Raw genomic sequence first — 25,957 nt, 5'->3', positions numbered from 1 at the left:
TGTTCCTATACAAAGACATAATATTCCGAATACTCATTGAGTGTACCTATTTGATTTTTTTAATGTAAAAATACGGGTAAATCGTTTTTATTTATGTCGAATGTACACATATTATGTAATATTTTATTCCGAACTTAGAAAAGATTATACTCTACTAAGTCTCAACTTCCATGTGTGCACTATAGGTTATCATTTTGTAAGTATTTTTTACTCAATCAATATTTGTCCGATTTTTGTTTTATTAATCCATTCATAGATGCTAATTATAAGCATAAATAAACAGTTAGTAAACATTGTTTTTTCATTGAGCAAAAAAAAGGTCGGTTCTGAAGGAGTTAATACCTAAGACAAAAACCAGCGATGTTGTTGTTTGTAGTTTTTCTATCTCATTTGATTGTAATAAATAATTTCATGAAAATAATATTATAATTTTGTATTTTTGTAAAATAAATAATTTTTAAACAATGTTTAATAAATTATTGTTTAAAGTGTCAGTTTATTAAATTCCTATTTTTTTTTTAATTAGGAATCGTTTTCATTGTTTGTTTTAACATTTACTCCTAAACAAAAGGAAAATCAATCTTTACTGCGGTAAATGTTCAAAAAGTTTGTGCTCATTTTAGACAAAAACTAAAGAGTCCATTGATTTTACGTGAAATGCCTCATATATATTTTAGTAAAATTTAACAAAATTTTACTTTATTATTAATATTTAAATTATAATTTTCTGTTTTTAAACACAAATACATGTTTTTTTTGTTTTTATTTTAATAAAAAAGTTACATTTTTCTATAAATAAAACATATTACGATGCTGTTGAATATTTTCTAGGGATGGGGATTATGAATTAAAAAATAACGAAACCTTTAATTTAAATATAAAATATATGTTTGGAGCTAATTTTATACTATACCTATGTAGTACATACAATTTCAAACTACTATACGTTAAATACAATATAATATTTTTTTAAACTTACTATTTGGATACATTTAATTATTTTTTTTAGTAACCTATTCGATGGAGTTGATGCTTCAAGTGGCCAGATTTTCATACACATAGTTTCCATCCACAGCGTTTTTTTTATGTTATGTTAATAATATCATATTTAAAAATATTATATCACTTTTAAAATAGCACCAAGACTCCAAAAGCCTAAAATAGGAATGTACTAACTCCCTTAGGATACAGGTAGAAATACAGAAGTTCCTTTAAAATGTAAAAATGGACTCAACAAGTAATGATTGTATGTTTCTATGCTCAAAAACAGAATACAAATTAATCTGTTATACTAATAATTTAATAAGTAAAAAAAAATATATATATATACATTTCTACAATAAATGTAGAAAACTTTAGGCGCGTTGTTGACATTTTCTACGTCAGTCGTCACACAATACTGCAGTACAATCAAACCACACAGAGTTTAACTGAATTAAATAAAAATTAGTTAGACATTCTTCTTCTATAGATTATTATAATTTAAATTAAATTATTATACTGTAATGTTATAATCTCATGCTATTTTCTCGGTGGCATAAATATTTACAGTTGACGATGTAAATTTAACCCATGTAAATGTGCAATTTTAACTAAAAAACAAAGTTTATCTCGTTAACAACCTACTTATCTATTATATTAATATTTAAAATGATTATTGGTACACTGCCTAGTTATACACAAGCTCGTCTTTAATACGTATCTAAGTAAGCTCGTATTTAAGTATTTGATTTTCTTAGTTACATTAGCGGATATTTAGGAGGGACTTGAGATACTTATTATAAACTTAAAATTAATGCTGTTCAACCTACATTTACTTTTATTTCAACAAATCTCTCGCTAAAAAATAAAGATATAGGTGTTATGAAAAAGTATTAATTTAAAGTTTTAGTATCCCAAGACCCCCTTAAATATCCCTTAGTGCTTAGTGTAAACATTTAATAGCATAAAATCTTAGGTATTCTTAGTGAAAATCATTTTCATTATTAATTATCTGTTGTGTTTTAATTTGGCGTGAGAAAATGTATAAATTAGTATATGTATTATAATTTATAACTGGTATCTCAGTAGGGAGCTTCAATATTTACAGTTCAAAGGGGAAAATACTTATCACCTAACCACGGAGTAGTATAAACTATAATCTTAACCATCAAACAAGGAGTATTTCAAAAACAACTCCATTGTCCGTATAGTAATTTTATATTGTTCAACTATTAATTAGATTGAATTTAATACCCAAAAAATAATAATACGATTTGAGTAGTTATTTTATTAATTATGTTTGTTTTTGTTATTATAGTAATTTTAAGTTTATAGAGACATCAGAAATGATAAATGTATATTAAAACATATATGCTTATATGTCACCGCCAAAAACAATGAAGAACAATGAACAATGTCAAAAACCTTGAGAACTAAATCTCTTTTGCTGTATGATACACCTACCATTAATGCTGCACGACAATTCCTGTGCATCTATTCCTATATAATATGAAAATAATCATTATTGAGGGTGAGTATTAAATTGTGTAAGGGTAATACAATTTACTTTGTTTTTTATAAATTATAAAGATTTTAGTCTTAATTATATTAATAAACGAACCATCAATTAAAAAAAAAAACAATAATTTCTAATTATACATACATAATCCAACTCTAAGCAATAATTACTATTTATTTGCAATTTAATAGTTGTATTTTAATTCATTGTTAAGTTGAACATGCAAGTTATTGAATTTATTTTATTTCTTAACTTTCCATATTATTATTATTAAATTTACAGTTTTCTAAATACTGCAATTTTGTTTTATTAAATAATACTTAATATATTATCCAATTCCATACAATTTTTGTGGAAAATTGTTTTTTCTTATTAAATAGCTATTTAATTTGTATAATATGTACAGCTGTTATAACATGCACCCGACTATTTTTATTATTTTATTTTATAACCATAAAATATAATAATTATTCACACCAAAAAATGTTTCGAGGAAACTTAACATGAATTAAATTAAGTATTCCCAGTTATAATTTTGTTTGTATACACAGCGTGTATAGTATTTTAATAAGAAATCATACATTTGAAATTTTCATATGGATTTACTTCTCGTAGGTACTTTAATCTTTATTTGATTTTTTTCGGCTGGCCACGGACTACTCTGTGTTTGTTTCAGTCGAGTCGTCGTATCGTCTAGGGTTATAGGCAATGACCGGTGCATAGCCCTAGACGTGTTCCGCAATAATAAGTAACCAGTGTCACCTAATTCATTTTGAGGTCTTCTAGGCATAACTCTGTGCCTAGAAAATAACATATTCTATTCTGATTTAATCGAAATTATTTTAAATTATGGTAATAAAAATAATTCTCCACCGCTTTGGAGTCCGAAATATATGCGAAAATTTTAACTTTGGATTGGGCTTTTTTAAAGAATATCCAACAACTAGGTCCAAAACGAAAATTCGCTAAGAAATTTAAAAATTTCGTGGGTAAAAGTAAAATTTAGGGCTATTCAAAAATATAGGTACTTACCAGTTGTTGGCCCTCATGATTCGGGCGTTGCGGATCCTTATAATTTCTTCTTCATATTTTCTTAAAGTATTATCGTACCAAAAGTGCATCATTATCACTACGAAACAAGAAGCCAATATTTTGCATGGAACTTCCATAAGTTGGATAGTTTTTTCGTCCATATTGTAACCATCGTTTAAACAGTTGTTAACCTTATTTTAAAAGAAAATTATGAGTTAAGCAATGCCCTTCAAATAAAAATTAAAGATACTTTTTTATTTCTTTAAAGAACAATAACATTACTTTTTATAGAAACTGTATATCTAAGACAAATGCTCACCATCATTAACGTCGGTAAAGTGTAAGTATTAAGGCCCCGTAAAAATCCGTTTGTCCAACATTCGCAACCACTCCAACACAATATACTGGATAGAAATGTCTGTGATAAAACATTTTGATCGAAAACTATTAAGGTGCAATTGTGATTAAATTGGCTTTTTCTTAGCTCAAAAAGCATACAATCGGAATATTATTGATTTATGGATATTATTTTTGATAAAATGTAATTGCCTGATAACTGAGATGTATATTAAGGTGGTTCTTATATTGATTTTTTTAGGAAATTCCCCGTTGGACGAATCGGCTTCAAATTTTGAGATTATATTTCTCTAATACCTCAGATTTTTAAACTTCTGAAACTACACTCAGCTCGATTACTATTAGTCTAAAATCAAAATATTAAAAACGTTTTTCATATTCTTCCGAAATGTAATTAAAAACAATATTAGAATTGGGAGGGTGCTACCAGATCCCTACAAAAACCAAAAAAAGTTTGAATAAGAACCACTCTAAACGTTATTGCCTTATCGTTAGGAATTGATTTACACATATACATATATTGTTATAAATTATTTGTTAATATAACACCAAAACCGGTGGAACATATCACCCGAGTACTAAACGATTAAAAAACCTCCATCTTAGGGTAATAGTCCTTTATGCGCCATTCAAAAAAACTCTATAAAGGTATTCATTAGAAAAGCCAGGGATATAGTTCCCTGTCAACTCATATGTATAGGCACCAATATGTATATCAGAAATGTATTGTGCTTTAAACATAGTACATTGTAGCTCTAGAGTTACATTGTTTGATTTATACTTCAAAAATGTTAATATTGAATATGCGTATGTGGACTATACGCATGTGAATGACCATAGAAACACATTCAATTTTAAATAGGCTTTTTTTTACTATACTATACTGCTTTTTTGTATTACGCTATTGCCTGTCGAGACAAATTTTGACTACTTAAATTAAATACCTTTAACCACCAACGTCTCTTTGACATTCGTCGAGTTCCACAGGGGTTTATTAAATTTGACATGTATGTGTCGGACAACGACCAGCAATATATCATGAACACTATTGACGGAGCTATTGAAATTATCGTCGACCCGCAGTAAAATTTGCTCACGAATTGCGGTACAGCTGTAAGTAACCGTTTTTGAATGGTCATTATTCGATTTGTGTGTCGTTTGTGTAGTTTTAGTGTTTGAAAATGTTAATTTTTATGTTGAAAGATGAATCCGAAGATTAACAAAATCGTGTTGTTAGGTAGTTCTTTAAGACATTGCTGTGTGCATTTATGAGCCAGAACTATTGTATATTTTACTATCGTTAAATCTATGAAATATTTTTGTTTATTTTGCAATGACTTATTAGTAAATAAGATAATATATGTCTAAAAATCCGAAATAATATATACAATGCGTGAACTTTGTTACAGTGTGGAAAGCGGGATAACTCATGGGTAGAAACGGCGAATATAAAAGTCAATATTCTGAGGAGATTGGAAATGAGATGGTCATATGTTAAAGATTTATAGCGTGCGTTAATTCATACAGATTACAGGCATAGGTACCAGAAAACACTTAGAACTCGAGCAGGTATACCAAAAGAGGTCCTCAAAAGAGAACCTAGGACATAATAATTGTACAAATTTATATGCCATACCCCAAATAGTAATGAAGAAGATGCAGAAGAGATTTACAAAATTATAGATCACGTAATCAAGATGTCAAAGGGTGAAGAAAGACTTGTATTATTAGGAGTTCGGAATGCTGTAGTACAAGATACAGAAGTAACATAAGTAACATAAATATATCAGAATCTTTGTGGTCGCACTCCTAGGAATAAAGGAATAAAATAAAGGAATATACTCCGGTAAGTATAAATTGTTTTTAAGGATAAAACTCTAGAGATAGTATTTTTTAGTACTTTTATCAGAAAACAATACAAATTAATTAATAAATAAATAAACACGAATGATTTTTTTAAAATGAATTTTAATTTGTATCAATCACACAAACAAACGTTCATCATAAGATGATTCCAGTTCGCTGTATCATACTTTAAATAAATACATTTTTGATCTTAGAATACAGTTGATGAGTAAATATTGATGAATATGACGAATAATATATTAGATTTGTATATATATATAACACTTAAAAAATAATATAAAATACATTTGTATAACTTACAAATTATAGGTACGTAATAGTTAAATACAAAGTTAACTAGCAATAATATTTATAAAATAAGGGCATTAAAAATTATATTTAAATCGACGGCAAGAGATCTAAAGAACTATAAGAGTACAATGGTTTTTTGTAGCCGGTCGCCGCGTTAAGGATCGACTTGCCGACCATAGCGAGTCCGATTACCATCATAGTAATACTTCCAAAGGTTTGCGTGTACGGCAAAACGATGACCGTGAAGTACATCAGGCTAGTAATATACCAAGGCAAGCCCACTTGGTTCTGAAACATGACATAAGAGGAAAATAAGACACACGATGAAGTAGACGAGATGACACACAGTCGACTTGCAAATAATTAAACGGAGGGTGTGTGTTTGGTCATTTTACATACATATTCATTGAAAAAATGCTCAATTTACTCTTTTAGTAATTTCTAGTTTACATAGACTTAAGAAAAATATGTTAATGTATTCGAACATGTTTATACTAGTTAACTATTATTTATTTTAAGTTCTTTACTAATAATGTTCTTTTGAAAATATATTTCTCTGATACAGTTTTCTCGAAAACTGCGCAATTAATTTTCTGATAAAATTGTTTACAAGTTAGCTAAAATATTCTAAAATTACTACTTAAATAATGCAATTAGTTAAGTCAAAAAATACTATTTCATAGGACGTGGTGAATTTAAAGTTTAGTTTGTGTAAGTATAAAACGTAATTTTGTTTATTATTAAAAGTTATCATATTAAAGCCACGCCGTTGCGCTGCACTCACATATTCTGCCCAAAACATAGGTATGGTCATGTTGCTGAATTTGTCGACGTTAGTGAACCCATTGACAGGGCGCACGACTAGATTGCTTTGGCTTCTGGCTCTGCTCTCAAACGGTACCCCCGTTAGCTGAAAACATATGGATCAAATAAATTAGTTTAGTTTAAAACCATTTAGGTTCATTGTCTTGTGATTTTGCTTACGGGCTCGACGATCAAGTATGATCCGTGTTTTTCTTCGGTAGGATTTAGACCAGAAAGGTTTTCCCGAAGCGCTGGGTCGCCGTTGAGGAAGTGAGGGAAAGAAGCGGCTATAGGAAAATCTGTAAAAATACACAAACATAAATATATTTCCTCAAACGATTGTGTGTGTATATTTTGTTGAATTGTAATAAGGATTGCTTTCCCGTTAATGCACACTGCAACGGACGTTTATATAAAATGACGACGGTAATTGAACGTTAGCTCATGATTTTTTTGCAACTAGGTAAGTACAGTTGAAGAAAGTATTTCTTAAGGTTTGAAGTAAGACGAATTATAAGAATTTAACTATTTCAAATATTCTCAGCTATTCGTTTTAACCATTGCATTAATCAATACAACTGAGTGCGTAAGTTATTAGGTATAAATTAAATTTAGAAATTCGAATATACATACAACAAATATTGAAAACACATATTCTATTCAGTCATAATCGACTATATTTTTTATTTTAAAAGATTTTTATCGAACTCATTGTAAATTTATTTATTTTAGGATATAATAATAATATAGTCTCCTTGACCCGAGATCGGTTTGAATGACCATCACGTAATCATCACGTATTATACAGCAATTTACAATTAAATGCAGTTCGCTTAGTTCTTTTAATTAAAATTTTGGAGATTTAATATAAACCAATTTCACACATAATATCCTAGTTTTTTGTACTTAAAAGGTATACTCATAAATATGCATTAATATTATACATACTCAGTGAAGCTGTATAGATTTTTTTTGCTACTGTTGCGTCGTAGCTACAGTGCTAAACTATAAGTTAAGCACAGTAAATTGATCGTTCGAATAAGTTTAAGACTTACCGTAATAGCAAGGTGATACGTCCGACAGACCTGATAGTAAAGGAAACGATTTAGGGTTGTTGAAACAGTCTTCTAGGGTTGGGTCGGTTTGCGGGTGTGAGAACACGTTGTGCGGCAAAACAAACTTGTACATGGTCATGCCCGATTTGGCCACCTCATCTAAAGTTGGAAGAAAACTTCAATAAATACGGTCGAATGAAATCAAATTAAAGTGCATAATACGGGGATATATGTAGGGGATGTATGCAAAGAAGGAGATATGTTGAAAAGAATACTTATAAATTGACCATCGCCTATCCCACGTACGTAGGATACGCCAATGAAGGAAAATGCAGTAAAGACATGCAAAATTACACAATTTTACAAGTGGTAGGTTTACTTTTGTATCTAAGAGGTGTTACTCGGCACATGGTTTTTCGTAAGTACTTTAACGTATCGTTCTTCGATATAAACTGGTGGTATGTAACGCCTTCCGTCGCACCCTGTACACTGTCGCAATGTGCATCGTCCCAAAGCCCTAGATTCTGTCTTCCGTTGTAATTGTCTACCGTGAAAAACCTTCGCCCATTTTCCGGTCCCATGTACACGGTCACTTCATCTGTAAATTTGTTGTAGATCTAAAACCGACAACACACGCATTGCTCAAAATTACAACTGACTATCGGTGGTCGGTCCGTGAATTTTAAGGAGCTTCCAGAGTAAGCATATAACGCGAAGCATTAGCAGATGGGTTTACCTGGTGCAATATTCCCATGTTTTCTTCGGGAACTAAGCTGGGCATCATAGTTTTTGCTTTTTGGACTAGCGGATCAGTCAAATTCCATAAACAATCATCCACAGTAGTTTTAATGAACATTTTCGTGTCCAGCATTTTCATCATAAGAGTAAAACCATACTTAGTGAAAGTCGAAGCATCCCACAAATACGAAGCCATTCCCTGAATTAAAAAAAATATATATTTACATAATTATGTTTCGATGAGAAAAAATATAATTTAGTGCAGGTTGAAAGTATCCTCAAAACACATCAGCATATTGCGGTCGCGTATTTAGTATATTGATTTTAAATCGTGACATAAATTGATAATGTACATTTTTTTAAACAAATTTAAGTCTTGATAACCAAGTTTATTTTTAATTTTTACAGTTCATGTCTAGAAAATAAATTGTATTTCCTTAATTTATTATTTATAATAAATTTTCATTAATTAAATTTATTTGTTATCAATACTAAACTAATTGAACTTTTTTTCAAAGAGAAACTGTTGAAAAATTAAATAAACGGTAATTATTATTTAATAATGAATACTTGCAGTAAATAACTGCCGTATACGTACCAACGCTGCAAAATTGGGTAGGATTAAGTGAGCGTTCAAGTCGACATCGGTCATTTCAGGCAAAAACATAGCAGTCCTGGTGGCCATGTAAGTCATTGTACCGTTGTCGTTGAATCTCACGTCACTATGCCGCAACAGTTCTCTGTAAAGATTTCGCCCAAGAATAAGTAACGCATAATTGAACTATATAATCGTGAAGTGTGTTATGTTTTCAGTTTAAGGGAAAAAATCGATAAAATGTCTTTTTAATAATTATTAGATTCCAACAAACACGGTTGCGAGTGATTACAATAAATGTCCAAAATGAAAGTGTGAATAATTATATTAATCGACGCGACGGTTTAAACAACGGATCACTATGATGTGTAATACATCACTTTAGTGTATACTGACTGCAAGTGAATAATTTTAGAGTAGTGATGGTATTTAAAAAAATGATTATTACAACTTAAATTATTGCCTACACACCATAATTCGTAGTATTAAATAGTGTGCATTGTAGTTTACGGAAGAATATTGAGTTGTACAGTATTTACTATTCAGTACATTTTGGAATTCATTTTTCTTACCTGAAAACTATTGGACCGATTTCGTTCAACTCGAGTTTGCTATCAAGACCACTTTCAAACCTTTCACTGTTGGTCACGTTGAATAAATAAACTCTGAGCAATACCTCATCGGGAGGATTTTTCCACCATTCGTAAGCTGGTAGACCCCTCACCATTTTCAGTCTCTGAAATAAAAGAAAAACACGACCGATTATTATCCATTATAATTTAGATACTTGTATAAGGATTCTATTCTTTAACGATAGCCATTACAAATAAGTTTTATATCTGAATAATTGATCCTGTTGAAGAATATTAATTCTTTAGAGTCGAATATTTTTAGATTTAATTTCAGCTTTTCAATGTAAATACTAAGAAGATATTGATTTTCTCGACCATACTATTAACGTACGGATAAAAACACAATTATGTGTAAATGATGCATTGGCATGCGCATGACATTATAATAGCACTAGTACATTGTGCATCTCTATTTTTTGTTTTATATTTTCAAGGCAAAACCATATTTTTTGGCAAATTGTCCAACGGAAATGTTCACGAAAAATTATTTAAATTTTGTGTTTAGAATATGAAATTATATTTTTATCTTGCTTAAAATTAAGAAATATCGTGCGTTTTACACAGTTAAAATTTATCTATTTGCAAGTAGGTGTATGGTGTAATTTACATTGTATGTTTACAATATTAGAGTGATCGTGGATCATTGAACGTACCTACTCATCGTCTACTCGGTTATTTCCAATGACCATTGAATACTTAATTACAATTTACACATTGTATTTTGATAGTTGTCATCTCAATGTCAAATTAGATAACATTGTCACACGTCAGTAATTGACATCTGACGACTAAACGCAGCATTTTAATTACCTCGTTTGAATTAATGAAATTAAGTTAAATTAAATGTATGCAGTGGGTAGCTTTTGTTTCGATTAAAAATCATATCTGTTAATATAAAGAATCTATTCACTGCACTTTGCATTTAATATACATTATGTATTTTTTATTATTATTAAAAACCAACATTTTTTTAGATTATTTTCTTTTAAGTGTTTTTCTTGTCCATGCTAATTTTTTTTTTTGTCTGCCAAAAGAACTCTTTCGAGTTTTGAGTTTAGTGATATGCAGTAGAAATGTTGTTGACAAGGTTTAATCGGGAAGAGGATATCAAATGGACTACGAGACCTACATTGAGTATCCTTGAACCCGTAGATGGCGTGGTAAAAACAGGTTCCCTAATCGGGTGATATGTCAAAACTAACAATTTCTAGTAACATCCGCGCCTATAATTTTTATTTCTAGACGTCCCCGGTCATGATGATATCGTGATTAGCTTTTTAACACTGTTTTGAATTTATTTCTATGTGGTTATATGTACCTATAACTTTAGTACATGCAGCAAACGTCGAGTGGGACACCAACTGTGACGAGAACATAATATAATATATTATTATAATTCGATAGTTTGAATATTTTTAACAGATTTTTTTGAAACTTAAAACAAAATATTTATGGCCAAGTAAAGTAATGTTGAACACATTATTTATGTTAACTTTCAAATAAGTTTTTTTTATGAGTCCGTTATTTTAGGTATAAAAACTAGTTGTATCATAAACTGTCTTCGTTTGTTGGTAGTTGAACTCAAGTCTCAAGTGAAATATATAGTGAACAGGTATTCGTAATTGTTTTATTTTCATTAATTTTTTCAAGTCCATTAAAAATAACCCCGTAAACGTCGTTGAGTATTGTTGTAGTGCCACCAAAATTGTAAAGTTCTAAGAATACTACAGGCAAAATAGGTTATAACTGATCAATAAGAATACATTTTTATTTGGTTTTAATTTTGATGAGAATTATGAATGTATGATTCATAATTTATTAAAAGTTAATTTCTGTACTACTATCATTAATTATAAATAATATTACCTTTAAAAATAATATTATTTATAATCAATGCTACTACTAACGACCATTCGTAATGTTTTAAAAAAACCGTCTCTATAAATAACATTTTATAAAGAGTATAGATATTTTTTTAAATACTTTAAAAGACCTAAATGATTTGTTTGATTTTTATTTAATATCTTATAAGTATGATAACTTATTTATACGTATAACAAAACTGTAAACTTCAAATAAAATGGCTCATGTCAAAGACAGCTTTAACGATAAATATTTCTATTAAAAATTCCTAATATCTATTAAAATTGAGGATGGTTCACTCTAGACTCTCACTAATAAAATAATAGTTTATAATAATTAGTATTACAAGTTAAAATTATCAATAGAAAAAACGAAAATGAAAATTTTGACTTATTAAATTTATTAGTAATCAGTAGCATAGGTTTTAGATAAAAACAAGAAAAGTCCTTATATATTTTAATTATATTATGAAATTTAATTAATGTATAACATTATAATATTAAAAGGGTATAAACAATAATTATATTTAGCTGAAATTAAAAAAAACCTACGAACTCTAATAGGTAAAGAAAATTATATGTTGTCCGAAACACTTTGAAGTTAGGATATGACAGTTGACAAAACAAGTAACAATTAAATTATTAATTATTGCGTAGTAACTTAATATATGTATGATTTATTTATCAATATACGCATTGAGTAATCTATTTTTTAGATTTAGAATTGTTAAATTGAAGTCAAAACCCTAAAATTAAGCATCATCGATATTACAAAATATCAACGAAGGCTACATAGTGTGTAAGTATATTATATTTTCACACTTCACTATAAATATTTACTAATAATAAAATAACAATAAAACATTTACCTCATTCATTAAAATATCAAATGGAGTATATACAATCGTAATGCTGCCCACAAAGAATATAACTAACGCTGAGAATATGAAAAATGAATTTCCTGAAACGAAAAAAAAAGCAATATTAATAAACATAAGTTGTACGTGGTAACATATTCTATAGATTAATTAATTCATAAATGCGTAAAACTAATTAAAGTTAAAATTAAATTTATAAATGGATAGTCTACAGGCATATAAAATATGGCATCCGTATCACAGCTAAATGGCCCAAACCTAGGCCTTATTTAAATAATTGTTTATTAAATGAAAATTTAAATAATTATTTAAAATAAAAAATTTATAAAAATGCACACTTTAAAATAAATAATAGGATTTTATTTTCCTATAAACAATTATCTATACAAAAATATATTTAAATAAAATATCTGAAATGATAAATAATAAATAATTATTTCAAATGATTTATTTGATTTAGGAATACAAATTTATTTCAAATAACTTCTTATTTAAAGAAGATATTTAACATTTGTTATTTAAATAAATAATGCCCAGGTTTGTTGAAACAGACACAACGAATACTAAGTTAATATAAGATTGGACCTTAAATTGGCTTACCAAAACCTTAACCTACCTAACCTTAACATACCTTTACCTTGACCTATGCTGATTATGTTAATTATTTGAGTCTTTTTTTTTTGCACTTTATCAATAATTGATGAATAATTGAACAAGATTGCACAAGATTATTAGATATCACGAGAGAATATAATATGTTTGATTATCTCAATGGTGAGTTTTAATACAAATAAATATTAGCACCTAGTTGTAAACTTAATGACAAAATCAAAATTTTAAAGTATCATTGACCCTGAAAATTGTCTTACGTTTTACACGTACGTTTTTTCAGGTATACAAGAAAGTAACACAAAACGAAACCACAAAGATAATTCAAGTAAATTAATATGTGGTTTTATGTTGGTGATGTATAATATAAAGAAACGACAAATAGTATTATATTTTGACACGAATTACTGTCATACTTCATAGTGTAAGCACGATGTGTACTCGCATAAACAAATATAGAAACAATAAGAAACATTGCATACGGGTGATTTGATTTCTCTGAATTTATTGTAATTGTTAGAGGTAGTTGATTAAGAGCGAGTAAGCACAGCGTTCCTTACGTTTGCACAATAATATTACTTATGTACTTTTTAATTTTGACGCGGCAGTATATTATTTTTTCTTGTAACTCATATAAGTTCATATTTTCGAAAAATCCGTTCCGTTTGTAAATACAACATTGTATGCATCGTTATTTTATAGACACGGTCACGTTTATTCCATAAATTTAAACGCAACCGTAAAATATAAGAAAATACTATACTTAAATAATACACTGTGAGTCGTTGAACAACTAGTGTTTCTTAAACTCAATTTATACCCAGCTATTATACACTTGAGTATAAATAATAACTAAGATATACCTACCAGCAAAGACGCTTAAAAAATGATTGTAAAATTATTCCATAATAATATAATTATGTCGTATACCTGCTGTGCCTAATATCTTTATAGACGCCCAAGTGCTAATGCTTAAGTTGCTGGTATTACCGCGAAGTTGCTTTTCTCCGTAGGTACTGTGTAATTACGTGCACACTTACAATGATATTATTAACACGGTATTGGTTCATTTATTTTACGATTAAAAACGTTTTATTTGATTGTATGTCTACATGCTTATGTTAATTATAGTATTTTAATTGTGTTTAATTAACGATAAATCATTAATTCCACGATAAGCTATTTCTACCTTATAGTCAATGATTGATTTAAAAAAAAAATAGACTTTATAACAATACAATGTGTTAGCATGCTTTAAAGAGCAGACTGAGAGCTGAAGCCCCTTTATTTTTTTAATTGAGGGAATCCGGTTTCAATGCCTGGATGAAATTCGTTCCTAAGTCAACTATTTTACCTATTTGGTCAGTTTGATCATTGGCCACAGCTGTTCGAACACGGAGAACGAAGTAATAAAAAGATGATATTAATTTACTGTCGTTAATGTACCCGAACTGTTTAATAAATTACAACTGTTTTTCCTCTGATAATCTGACGGGTTATAATACCTATTATAGTCTTAACGCTTAACAATTTTTAGTATTTTCAATAACTTTTTTGATTGGTATTTTGATAATAACTTGTCACGTAAATTGGACAGCTATGATCACATACCTATGTATTATAATCTAATAATAAATACCTAATATACATAATAGGTGCCTACCTATATGTATAATAATAACACTGCTCGGGGTCGACGGCGTGGTGCTCGGAGAGCGATGACGTAATAATTGCCAGTGTTTAGTGAAAATTGAAATGGAAATTAAAACGAATTTTTATGAAGAAAAAAGTTAACCAGAACACGTCTGCCGCCCTTGACCAACTTGACGGCACTCCGTCGGAGATTCCGAAAACACGACGATGAAATTCGAAAATATATATATCACGGTTATCATCGGCCTAACGAGTAAACCAGCTGTGATGATGTGGCTCGCGATCCCTTTTATTATTATTTTTTCATCCCGAAGGCGTATGGTACATGATTATCAAGGACAGTCGTCGGATGAAACCCGACGTTGATTAATTGCTATTTCGACTGCGAGGGCGTTATTGTCTGACGTGCATTATTAACCTTCCGACGAGCGCTCCTTTTTTGTTATCATAAAAAAAAAACGCAACGTGATAACAGCGTTTTCAGTGCTACCTCGCGACCGTCGCCGGAAGGTTAACTATTTTTCATGTAGAAATTATGTTTGGTTAATTGTTTGTGGTCGTCACATTGTTAATTGCATTCAAAATCAAATCATTGTCAATACTTTACACACACATACTAAATAATATATATTATATAACAAAAAAATAACAATTATTGATTTCGGATCAGAATGCTTGGTACTCATCGCAGACAGCAAAATATAAAATGAATAGGTCATAAATACCTTTTAAGATATTTTTTCAGACACAAAAATGTTAATAACATTTTTACTGTATAATAAAAAAACAGTACAGTGGGGTGGCGGCATAGTAGGGACGGAGTAAGTCGGGGTGTGAAACATCACAGGTCTTCAGGAATTATTATTGAATATCTGAATGTAATGAAATCATTTCAAAATAAACGCTTCGATGCAAATCTGTAGATGGTAGATGGAAGTACAAAAATCGACACAGTTATTTTGTAAAAGCTATAATATGCTTAAATTTATATTTTTAATAAAAGGTTGGATACGATTAGAGTTGATCGTCTGTCTCTAATAATTTGTTGTATAATCTGTAGTATTATTTTTATTTGCCCGCTCTTCCCAACCGCACTTCCCCTTTTAAACTTAACCTTTTAAACTGTTATAACTTTAAAAATAATTATGCAAAATTGGTTATCAACCAGTCAACATTTTCAGTAAAATATTCTTAATTTAAAAAGTTAAAAAATATATATATACGTAATCATTTAAGTTTCAAAAGTTGCAATCAAAAAAACTAGTTAGAAAGGGGGTAGAAACATAATAATTTGCGAAAAATTGAGATCACATTATAATTTAAAAACACTATGAAAAAAAATATTCAATTATTAATTAAACCCAGTGAGATGTTGAGTGGCCTATGATAAAAAAAATCACCCTGTATTTATTTTTGGTTTGTCAACGTTTATCGATAGTAGTGTATCTTAAAAATATTCCATACTAATTTGGATCTAATTCGACTATATTTTTAAAAAGTTATAGAGCGCTGTAATTTCAAGTTGGATAATATTATGACATTTTTTGGATATTTTCCATGAGTTTGCGGTTCAGCAGCTTAGAGTTTAGACACTATAAAAACAAATCTTCTCAACTACGCATCGAAGCTAATATATATATTTTGTTTTGTGTAGAACTTTAATTGCAGAAAACAAAAAACTAAAAATAGAAATTTAAATTTAAGCTATTGCTTTGGTCAGTATATTTTTTTTCTATTTACAAGACTGGTATCCTTATGTTTACTTTTTTGATGACGTTTCAATTTAATTACAATCAATATTGCGCGTTACAGTGTCTATCTCACTTTTTAACTGTAGTCTGTATATACCTACAGGCTACAGTAATTATTACAATATACTAGTGTAGTAACACATGATATTTTATAGCTGATTTTAAAAAAAATAACGATCTTACTATCAATTGGCCAGCTTCATATTATCGCATACTTAAATTATTTCCCAATCAATTGTCTTGCAATTAACTATTCGTTATTAATGTACGTATGATTGTGATGAAGTAGGTAATGGATTATGGCATGTACCCACTGACAATAAATTAAAAACATCTTGATTGGTTGATGGTTACTAATAATACTTATTATAATACAAATTACATCATGAACACCTCTAATATTATACACATTAACAGATCAAATCTTTACTGTTTTTAGGTTAAATTTATATTTATGTTTTAGGACTATTAGTTGTTATTTCAGAAATTTATGTTTATCTTTTATTTGTAATAACAAGAAATATTATCAAGCTTGAACCTACACTGAGTAGACGATGCAGACGTGTGGTAGAAAGCATAAGTATACTTAACATTTAGTAAATAATATTTATTTTGAGGAAATAGTTTAAGGACGTAATCCTTAGTAAACCGACTTATGTGACTATTATACGAACTTCCGGCAAACTATTATCGTCAACAAGCATCTATACATTTTTCTAATTGTTACTAACTATATAATTGTCATTGCTCATATTTATTAACCAGACTCTCCCTAGCATCCGCTGAGATAAGATTAAAGATTATCTTGTTGTGTATCATTTAGAAACAACGAGGGGATTTTAAAAATCAATACAATAAAACTAAGTCTGCAAATATTAAAAAATAGACAATAACTGTTTGCGGTGTTATACAATGTGTAATGTTTTGTCAAGGAAACAGGTGTTTTCTTAATGAGAACCAACGATAATAATAATTGTCAATACAAAATGAGCGAATAATGAGTATATCAACTTGTTTACCATTTGTGTAAGATTGTTGGAAATGGTCTTAATGTAAATTGTCTGGCGTGAAAGCAAGACGTATAATAGTGTATGATGTGTAATAATATATTGTATTATGTAAACTAGTTCAACTACGAATACAATTAAAAACATAGAAACATTGATAACATCAAAAACTAGGCAAGTCACATTAATATTAGATTCATGCTAGGCTGGAATGAGAAATATCTGCTTTTGATTTGGAAGAAGTTTTCTACTGTCACTAATGATTAATGAAGTTAACCATTAAATTTCGTTTTTATTAACGAGGGAGTAGTACGCTATTTTAGCTTCGATGCGGCACAGAGAAGCTATTGGTTACAATGATGTGATTGTCTTTTTAAATTATTTTTCTGTCTACACCCACAACATTTTGTGTCTATAGTTTAAGATATACATCAAAGACATTTTTATCTAGCAATAATTTTAATATATTTTTTTTAAGTCTTTAAAGTGTCACACGATATCATTTCCTTCCAATTCCTTCCTAATTTTTTCTTTTGATAAAATAACTTAGTCCGTATGATTTAATATATAATTTTATATTTTAATTATAATAATATATGATTTTCTACTTTTTTTTTGACTATATTATTTTAAATGTGTAAACTATTTCTTTAAATATTAGATAGCTGATCACTTACAGTAATATGTATAAAAAGAAATAATGATGAGATCCATCGAACGATTAATTGATTTACTTGTGAAAAATTATAATCCAAAATGGTAAATCACATATTACTATTTGATCAAAAATGCGGACTATAGCTGGCTTTTATAAAATAATTTATTTTTTATTTTTATTAATACCTGCAGCATCATACTTATTAACTACGTTATTTTAGTTTATTTACTATGCATTAGTGCTTGTTGAAGCGTAAAAAGATAGAGAACAAATAATTAAAAAATTGATGAACTCGTGAAAAACATTGTTTGTTACTAAAATTCCTAAGTTCTGAGTTAAAAAAGGAATAATACGATTTGTGCAAAGTATAATAAAATAAATTACAAAAACATTGTATTGAAATGTTAAAACACTATTTAATAAACGCAAATTTATAAATTACCGTAAACTAAACAAACAATACAGTAAAATATATTATGTAAACATTAGACATAATGTTGGCAAAATCACTTATCTTATGAATTTTAATGTTTTTAGCTGGCAGCAAACAATGGAATTAAATATTAGTGAATAGAATCATAAAATTTTAGTTGTTTACACGCTGTGGGTATATGCTAAAACCGACGAAGACGTTTTATTGGTTATCCCCTTAAAAAAAATACATTATCAGACTTATATTACAAACCATTTATTTTAATAAAATTAAAAATTTTTTAGTTTAATAAAATTTGATAAATTTACCTAGGATCGCGAGTGACACGATAAACTTTCTAGCGTGAATCGTAATCATTGCGGTTACTTTATTATAAAATGTGTTGGTATTTTTAATTTTATATTATTATAGGCCATGAATAAAACAATTTTAAATACAGTCTTCAGCAACTGCTATTAGTCTTCGGTTGGTTTAAGTAGGCACAGTTTTTTACATTCATAATTGTATAATATGTTTTTACCTGGGTCTGGGTACTTCACGATAAAAATGCATTTGGTATTGAAGACATAGTTTTTTTCCCAGGCATTTATAACAAACCATAATCACAGAATAGACAGAAAAGGAACTATACAACGTTTACATAGGCTCTTATTGGACGAGATAAAATCACGTCCAACTTGAAAATGATCGCGAAATGGACAATGCTGGTAGGTGAAGGAAAATTCTCATTTTTCGTTTATTCCGGTTAAACTGTTCACTCGACAAATGCAAAAAATGCCGACGACATCGTTGTCGGTATACGACATTTAATAATTGAACCCATAAATTACAGAAAAATTAAAAAGAGAAATATCTGAGTTCTGGCATCATTGGCTAAATCTCCATATGTCTGTCCGTTTTTTGATAAACTCTAAGATTCCCTTCTGTTTATTTTGTGCCATAACTATCGTTTATTGTCTTATACGATTATTTTTTATTGTACGCACGTACACCTATTTACATATTTTTATTAGAACGGTGTATATATCATTTGAGTTGGTTACTGTTAATATATTATATAACGACGCTAATCCAAAAGATTATCTTGTTTTCGTTTATGGTGTTTACTAAAATAATATGTCATCAATGTAATATTAAATTTTGTCCGTCGACTATACACTTTTGGTAATAATAATAATTGGTATAAGTATTATCGCATCACCGAACGCCTCGGTCGAATCCGGTCATAGATGACGGAGATTGCCCTTAACCTACATGATCCAGTAACGAGACAGCCAGCCGGTTGTGTGGCGGAGCATGGACCCGAATCAAGGCGAATTGCTTTTTTTTCTGTCTGTTTATCAGAGACCGGTGGCACTTTCTTTGAACGATCGACTGACACGTTGAAAAACAAAAACTTAGGCATGCAGCCGCGATACGTTTTGTTATAAGTCTACATAATATTTCTAATACCCGTGTTATTGGTTATTGTCGTATAAAAAGCACTCCAATCAATGAAAATAAAGACTTACTAAGTTAACAGAGTTTCAAAAAAACTCACACACACAGGTGTAATAACATGGACAACGCGCCCCTCAAATTCTATAATGCTATTTTCGCTTAAAATATTTAACGCCATTCTGTATGAAACTTATTTGTAACATTGTAATCAGAACACATCCAAAGAATTATTCCAAAGCAAAAAGTTTAACCAATCGATACATAGCGGAGAACGGGTAGTACTGCTATTTTTTTTTTATATATATTTTACTTGCCAAATCTATTGCCACATTAATCCTTTAAGCGATTTGTTTTGAGCACCAAAGTCAAGGTTAAAAGGAACAAACCCGTTTTGATAGTAGAACCAGAAAAATAAAAAATATTATTTAACTTTCATTATTGAGTAATAATATAATATCATGTAAGCAATATTTTTTTAAATATATAAATACTATTAAAATTATTTTGTTTTTTATAATTATTATTTGTTAATGTAAAAAATACAGAAAAAATTAACGAAGTCACTTTTAAAACAGTTTTAAAAGAATTAGCATCAAACATATTATAAATATTGAAAACTCTTAGATACAGTAGTTAAGAAATCTTTTTAATTACTACAGCTATAAAGTGTTATAAATAATATACTATGTCAATTTGGAAAAAAAAATATTTTGTTGTTCCTGTAGGTACTCTTCTTATTATAGAATGTCTGACTATAGGTAATTTTCATAACTTGGATATCATATTGATTAAAAAAAAAAAAAAAAGTAAATTAAACATTAGGCAGTTTAACAATTGCCTCCGAAAATGTTTATCTAAAGCACCACCAGATCAACTTTTTCAGATACTTTATTAAAATTTGACCCAAGGTACCTTTTTCTAATACATCAATGATACCAGTGTGTCGGGTGTCTAGTTTGGCAAACAGGTGGGTTTTTGGAATTGTTTTAAACATAATTTTTCTGGTATACATACAACCTGACATAATATATTCACTTGCTTGCGCAATGGCTACAATATAACAGTAATATTTTAATAATTATAATTTACGTCCAATGTTATTTCCTAATGAAATAAAAGCAGAATTTGTACGCGACCTATTGGATTGGTTCCATTTAAATAATATTATATTATAATCACTTTATGGAGGCCTGGCCTCTCGAACTAGTTTAAAACGCGTAATCGTCATCTTGTCGATGGCAGACAAGTCGCACTCTTATTTTATTCCAAACAAATGACCCAGTTTTGCGCATACGGACAAGTATATATGTGTTTATAATAATATTAATTATCCGCATCGTATCAATAAAATCTAAGTAAATATACAGTAATATTAACTTATTAAAATAAACGAGTTATATTTTTAATTTGATCAATAAAAATATCGGTTCATTAATAAAATTAAAAATTTATTAATATTATATCATTTTTTAGTTGGAAGCACTTTATTTCAATCTAAAATTCAAATTTGAGATAGAAAATATGCAGTGTGTAAACATTTTTGTTTTCAAATTTACTCGAGTTGATTTTTTTCAACTTCATATTATAATTTTGTTGAATTAAGATGAACAAAAACTTAAACGAATTAAGTTAATTTAAACAATGAGCTTATATAACTGTTTATGTGTTGTATATATTTACGGTTTTATTGTTTTCGCATTGTGTTATGGTAGCATTAAACAATATTGTAATATGCTTAATTATAATTGAATATAAATACAATTAGGTACTATGATAACGTAATGATATAAATGATGGTGACTAGTTATTGTTTATGCGTAGATTGATTTAGTAACACTGTGCATTAAATCGTAATTAATTTGTACATAATAATGGATGAAGTTCGCAGGGCTTAAACATTTGTTATTTATTGATCTTAAGTAAAGCTTCAGATTAAAACCAAGTGGTTTATTTTATTCATTAAAAATGTTAAAAAAAAAATTTATTAGTAAAACATTTAATACATCTATAGTTTATTAATTATTAAACTATTAAAGGTTAAGTGAATCTTCTGTCATTTTATGGCCCCTTGATGGGTCCATTATATTTCAAAAAACCTATACATTTTTTGATCAGTCCGACGTAAAGTTATCATTTAAAAAAAATTGTTTTTTTAATTTCCTTAAAAAATCCAAACTTATGCAGGGAAGGAATACGATAGAAAGTTTACTATTTTTTGGGACCCTCTCTAAAAAAACAAGATAGTATTAGGGAATTAGCTACCTAGGAATTATCAGGGAATTTCGTAAGTTTTAATTTAATACCCCGTATCTTTTAGTAACTCGTTAGAACTACCTCGCGGATGTCAAGTTTGGCGGACATGCAATTCTTCTCGTTCAGTGGGTTTTTATTAGGCCATTTTAATGGACATATTTTAAGATATCAAACAGATTTTTATTTTTTAAGATTTCTTTGCAATACATGTTTACATCATACTGCAGTTGCTTAAACGAATTCTTTTCACGGCAATATTGTGTTGTAATAGGAACCTGAGTCCACTCTAACTCGCCTGAATTTGAGAAAATCATCAAAGAATTGTCATATTTTTGGATTTTATTTGGTATAGGCACTGTTTTGTTGTGTTTGATCAGACATTATTCCAATTTTGATGGAATATTTCGTAAGTGTAAAATGATATCCTGAAATCAAAATTTGTACACTCTTCCAGAAGAGGAAAGTTTTTTTTTCCTTATCACAGTCAAAAAACTAAAAATTAGTCGAAATGTTAAAATAATACATTGAATACAGTAGAGAAATTTATAAATATGGAATTTAAAAAAATCAAGCGCAGTATATGTATTTATATAATAATATATTATAATAGTTGTATAATATTATGTTATTATAGTTGCCCTCTTAAACTACCCTCAACATATTCTGCCCTCCTAAACAAAAATACCGTAACTCGAAAAAAAACAAATTTTAAAAACCCGTTTAAACAAAGTAAAATGCTTTTAAAATTATTTTTGCTTACGGCAATTTTCCTGCCAACGTGTTTCGGATTGGTTCTATAAATAGAAATCTATTAATATTAATTTTATTGCTAAACAATAGGAAAAAACCTTGTAATATCAGAACAAATTACAGTATTATGGTACATCATAAAAATATACGGTTAACTAATCTCTAATAGCATATATTATACACTGGTGCACTTGATATTTCCTTGCAAAGAAGGACAACGGACCTTTTAATTTATTTTTCATTGGTTCAGATGGCTTCAGGCCCATAACATTTAGAATGTTTTTTAACCTAACCCACCCAAACATCACGGATCTTGAGGCAATTATAAATAATCATAAATTATATACTATTAATGTATAGGTATATTTTGCTGAAGGTATGGAATCTAATTTTGAATCCTAAGAAACATAATAACATGTCGGTATGATTTACCCAATAACCTCGTTTTTTATGTATTTTATCATTGTGTAGATATTTTACTACAAAGAAATATATTTTACAGAAACGCGAATTATTTTTGTTTATACTAGTTAACTGCAGAGGTCACCGGAAATTCGTTGTTTAGTGTTCACACAATAAAAGCTTTGGGCACTAATATGATTAAATTTTTAGAAAATATTGATAACATCAGAACCATAAAATGATGTCATTGCGTTGTCTGGATAACGATAACAATTCCACGTGGTTAGTATTTATAGCGGTTAATTATTAGGAGCTCTTAATTAATTAATATAACTTTAAGTTTATTGAACTATATTGAGCTCTAATATTATGTAGACATGTCATTTTTTTTATTTATTTTAGTAAGTTATAATGAGTGTTAAGAAACAACTCGTTCCAAAAGAAACAGGTTTTAGGACGATTTTTTATTAATTTTATAGGAATGCAACATAAAGCTGATTCATTTTGAAATATAAGAACGAATAACTGAAATAAATTTGTTTTTAATATTATTTGAAGTTTTTATTAAGTAGGAAAATTGTATCTGTATTACTATCATAATAGAGTCCCTACTACCTACTGCCTAGATATTTATTTTAATTCTTACAAAATGATTTCAATTCATAAAAGTTTTAAGAAAAAAATTACAACAGAGTTTTGATTTTGCTTTTAAATTTGTAGTTGATGGTTATAGTTTAATTTTTAAATCGGGAACTGCAATTTGTTATTGTTGTACTTTAAGAATTTGAAAGAAATTATTGTTTGCCATAAACAATTATTTTAACACATATTGTGTACAACTCTTATTTTTTTTATAACACAATAATATTTGGGAACTAAAAATTGCAATTTTCTAAATTATTTCGAAGGAACCAAAAGCGTTAAGGTTATATTAAATAAAACTCTTGGGTTAGGAGAGGAAACTAAATAAGCAGAAATGTGTGTTCGGTAGACCATTTGAAATTCTTGGGAAGAATTTCTTATCTCTGGATCGTTTCAAAGTTACAGACTATGTCTGTTATTAAAATAGTTATACTTAATAACCTTTTCGTTTCAGCAATCACATGCACCCTAATACAAAAAACAACGTAAAAATATAAAACATTCACCGAAGGCGATTTCAAACGAAGGTGACGTTTAAAATGACCATTTTTTAAGAAAAATACCAGATATTTACTCAATTTTTACTATCGACGTGAATGCGTTGATATAAGTCGAATTCGTAGTGTCTTTGACGTTTATTATTTCTGCGATGAATTTGCGTGGGTATCAAAATAGAACCCTTTGATCTCCGGATGTACAGCGTAAACACCGCGGGTCTAATTTCAATGGCGGTGCTTTAACAGAAAAATATTTTTATTATTTTCCGTTTGTTGACCTCGGTCCTAAAATTAATGATTTCTAATCTCAAAAAAAAAAAAAAAACTGCTCGTTCGTTGTGGTTCCAAACGCTCTGGGTAAACGACCCGTTGGGAGTTGAGAAAAAAAATGATTATAATGCAGCTGGGCCTATTATCGGCGGCTTGCGTCGGCCGTGTTATTTATTATCATTGGCCCGGTCGTCTTAATGAATCGAATTCTTTTTCCAAGTACACGTTGATTTACGCCCGTGTGCCCGAAGTGGACTTGGCGTGCATTCCCGGATATAGGCGCCTACGACCTCCAACCAGTCGGTCAGTTAATGTTTCCCAGTAATACTTTCCGAGGGGAAAAAGACAAATCCACGGTGCGTTTTACACGTAGGCCAAAAAAAAAACAATAATTAATAGTTTTCGAAACGAGTTTGTTTTTAAAATACTGTAAAGTGTCAAATTTATGCGCACGGCTCACTGTGGGCTTTTTAATAGGAATTCTCGGTTATTCTCATTATAAACGGCCTTCGTTTTGAAAAATACTTATTATACTGCTGTTCGTTCGGCAGCTATTTATCCACACCCGAGCGGGTACACTGCTTCGGACCGTATGGAAACGATACTTGCGCAAGACGTTCGATTGGGTAGTCCAGGACAAGTGATTTTTATGTAGGCATCGTGTATGGTTTGGTTTATAACGACACTATAATGGGTTCCCGGTTAAACGCCTTTATTGTTTTCCAAAGCTCTCCAACCGTACACTTCAAAATCATTTTGTTTCGATATAAAGTACCTGTCGAAACATTGGCAAATTCTTCTAGACATAATTTTTTTATAATGATATGTACACACTCAACATGGTATTGTCCGGATGAAAACAAATAATATAATGTATTGATGTCTGTGTGTGGTTTATTAAATACTTTTAATTGTAATGCACAATGAATGAATGAAACTGTCCTAGTCATTGACTGTACACGACGGTAACACAAGAGAACAA

The 25,957-nt window shown here is 29.1% G+C and overlaps 2 protein-coding genes across 2 annotated transcripts in view; one reads left to right on the top strand and one right to left on the bottom strand.

The window, feature by feature from the left end:
* Positions 1-25,957, top strand: part of LOC126844345 (uncharacterized) — a 173,070-nt gene that overhangs the window by 45,129 nt on the left and 101,984 nt on the right. The window lies entirely within an intron of this gene.
* LOC126844347 (scavenger receptor class B member 1-like) overlaps positions 5,929-25,957 on the bottom strand; it is a 33,935-nt gene continuing 13,906 nt past the window's right edge. Inside the window, exons 3-11 of the mRNA XM_050582487.1 lie at positions 12,602-12,693; positions 9,811-9,974; positions 9,242-9,383; positions 8,642-8,842; positions 8,285-8,522; positions 7,906-8,064; positions 7,031-7,149; positions 6,831-6,956; positions 5,929-6,334 (exon numbers count right to left, since the gene is read on the bottom strand). Coding sequence (XP_050438444.1) covers positions 6,134-6,334; positions 6,831-6,956; positions 7,031-7,149; positions 7,906-8,064; positions 8,285-8,522; positions 8,642-8,842; positions 9,242-9,383; positions 9,811-9,974; positions 12,602-12,693 — 1,442 coding nt within the window. The 3' untranslated portion in view covers positions 5,929-6,133. The remainder of the gene's footprint in view (positions 6,335-6,830; positions 6,957-7,030; positions 7,150-7,905; positions 8,065-8,284; positions 8,523-8,641; positions 8,843-9,241; positions 9,384-9,810; positions 9,975-12,601; positions 12,694-25,957) is intronic.

Source organism: Adelges cooleyi, unplaced genomic scaffold, assembly GCF_023614345.1.
Source record: "Adelges cooleyi isolate 19-005CV unplaced genomic scaffold, UGA_ACOO_1.1 ACOO_flye_CR_arks_rails_tigmint_CR_PRNA_651, whole genome shotgun sequence".
Lineage (NCBI taxonomy): Eukaryota > Metazoa > Arthropoda > Insecta > Hemiptera > Adelgidae > Adelges > Adelges cooleyi.
The sequence above is the reverse complement of the archived record's forward strand: the minus strand, read 5'-3'. Positions and strand labels throughout refer to the sequence as shown.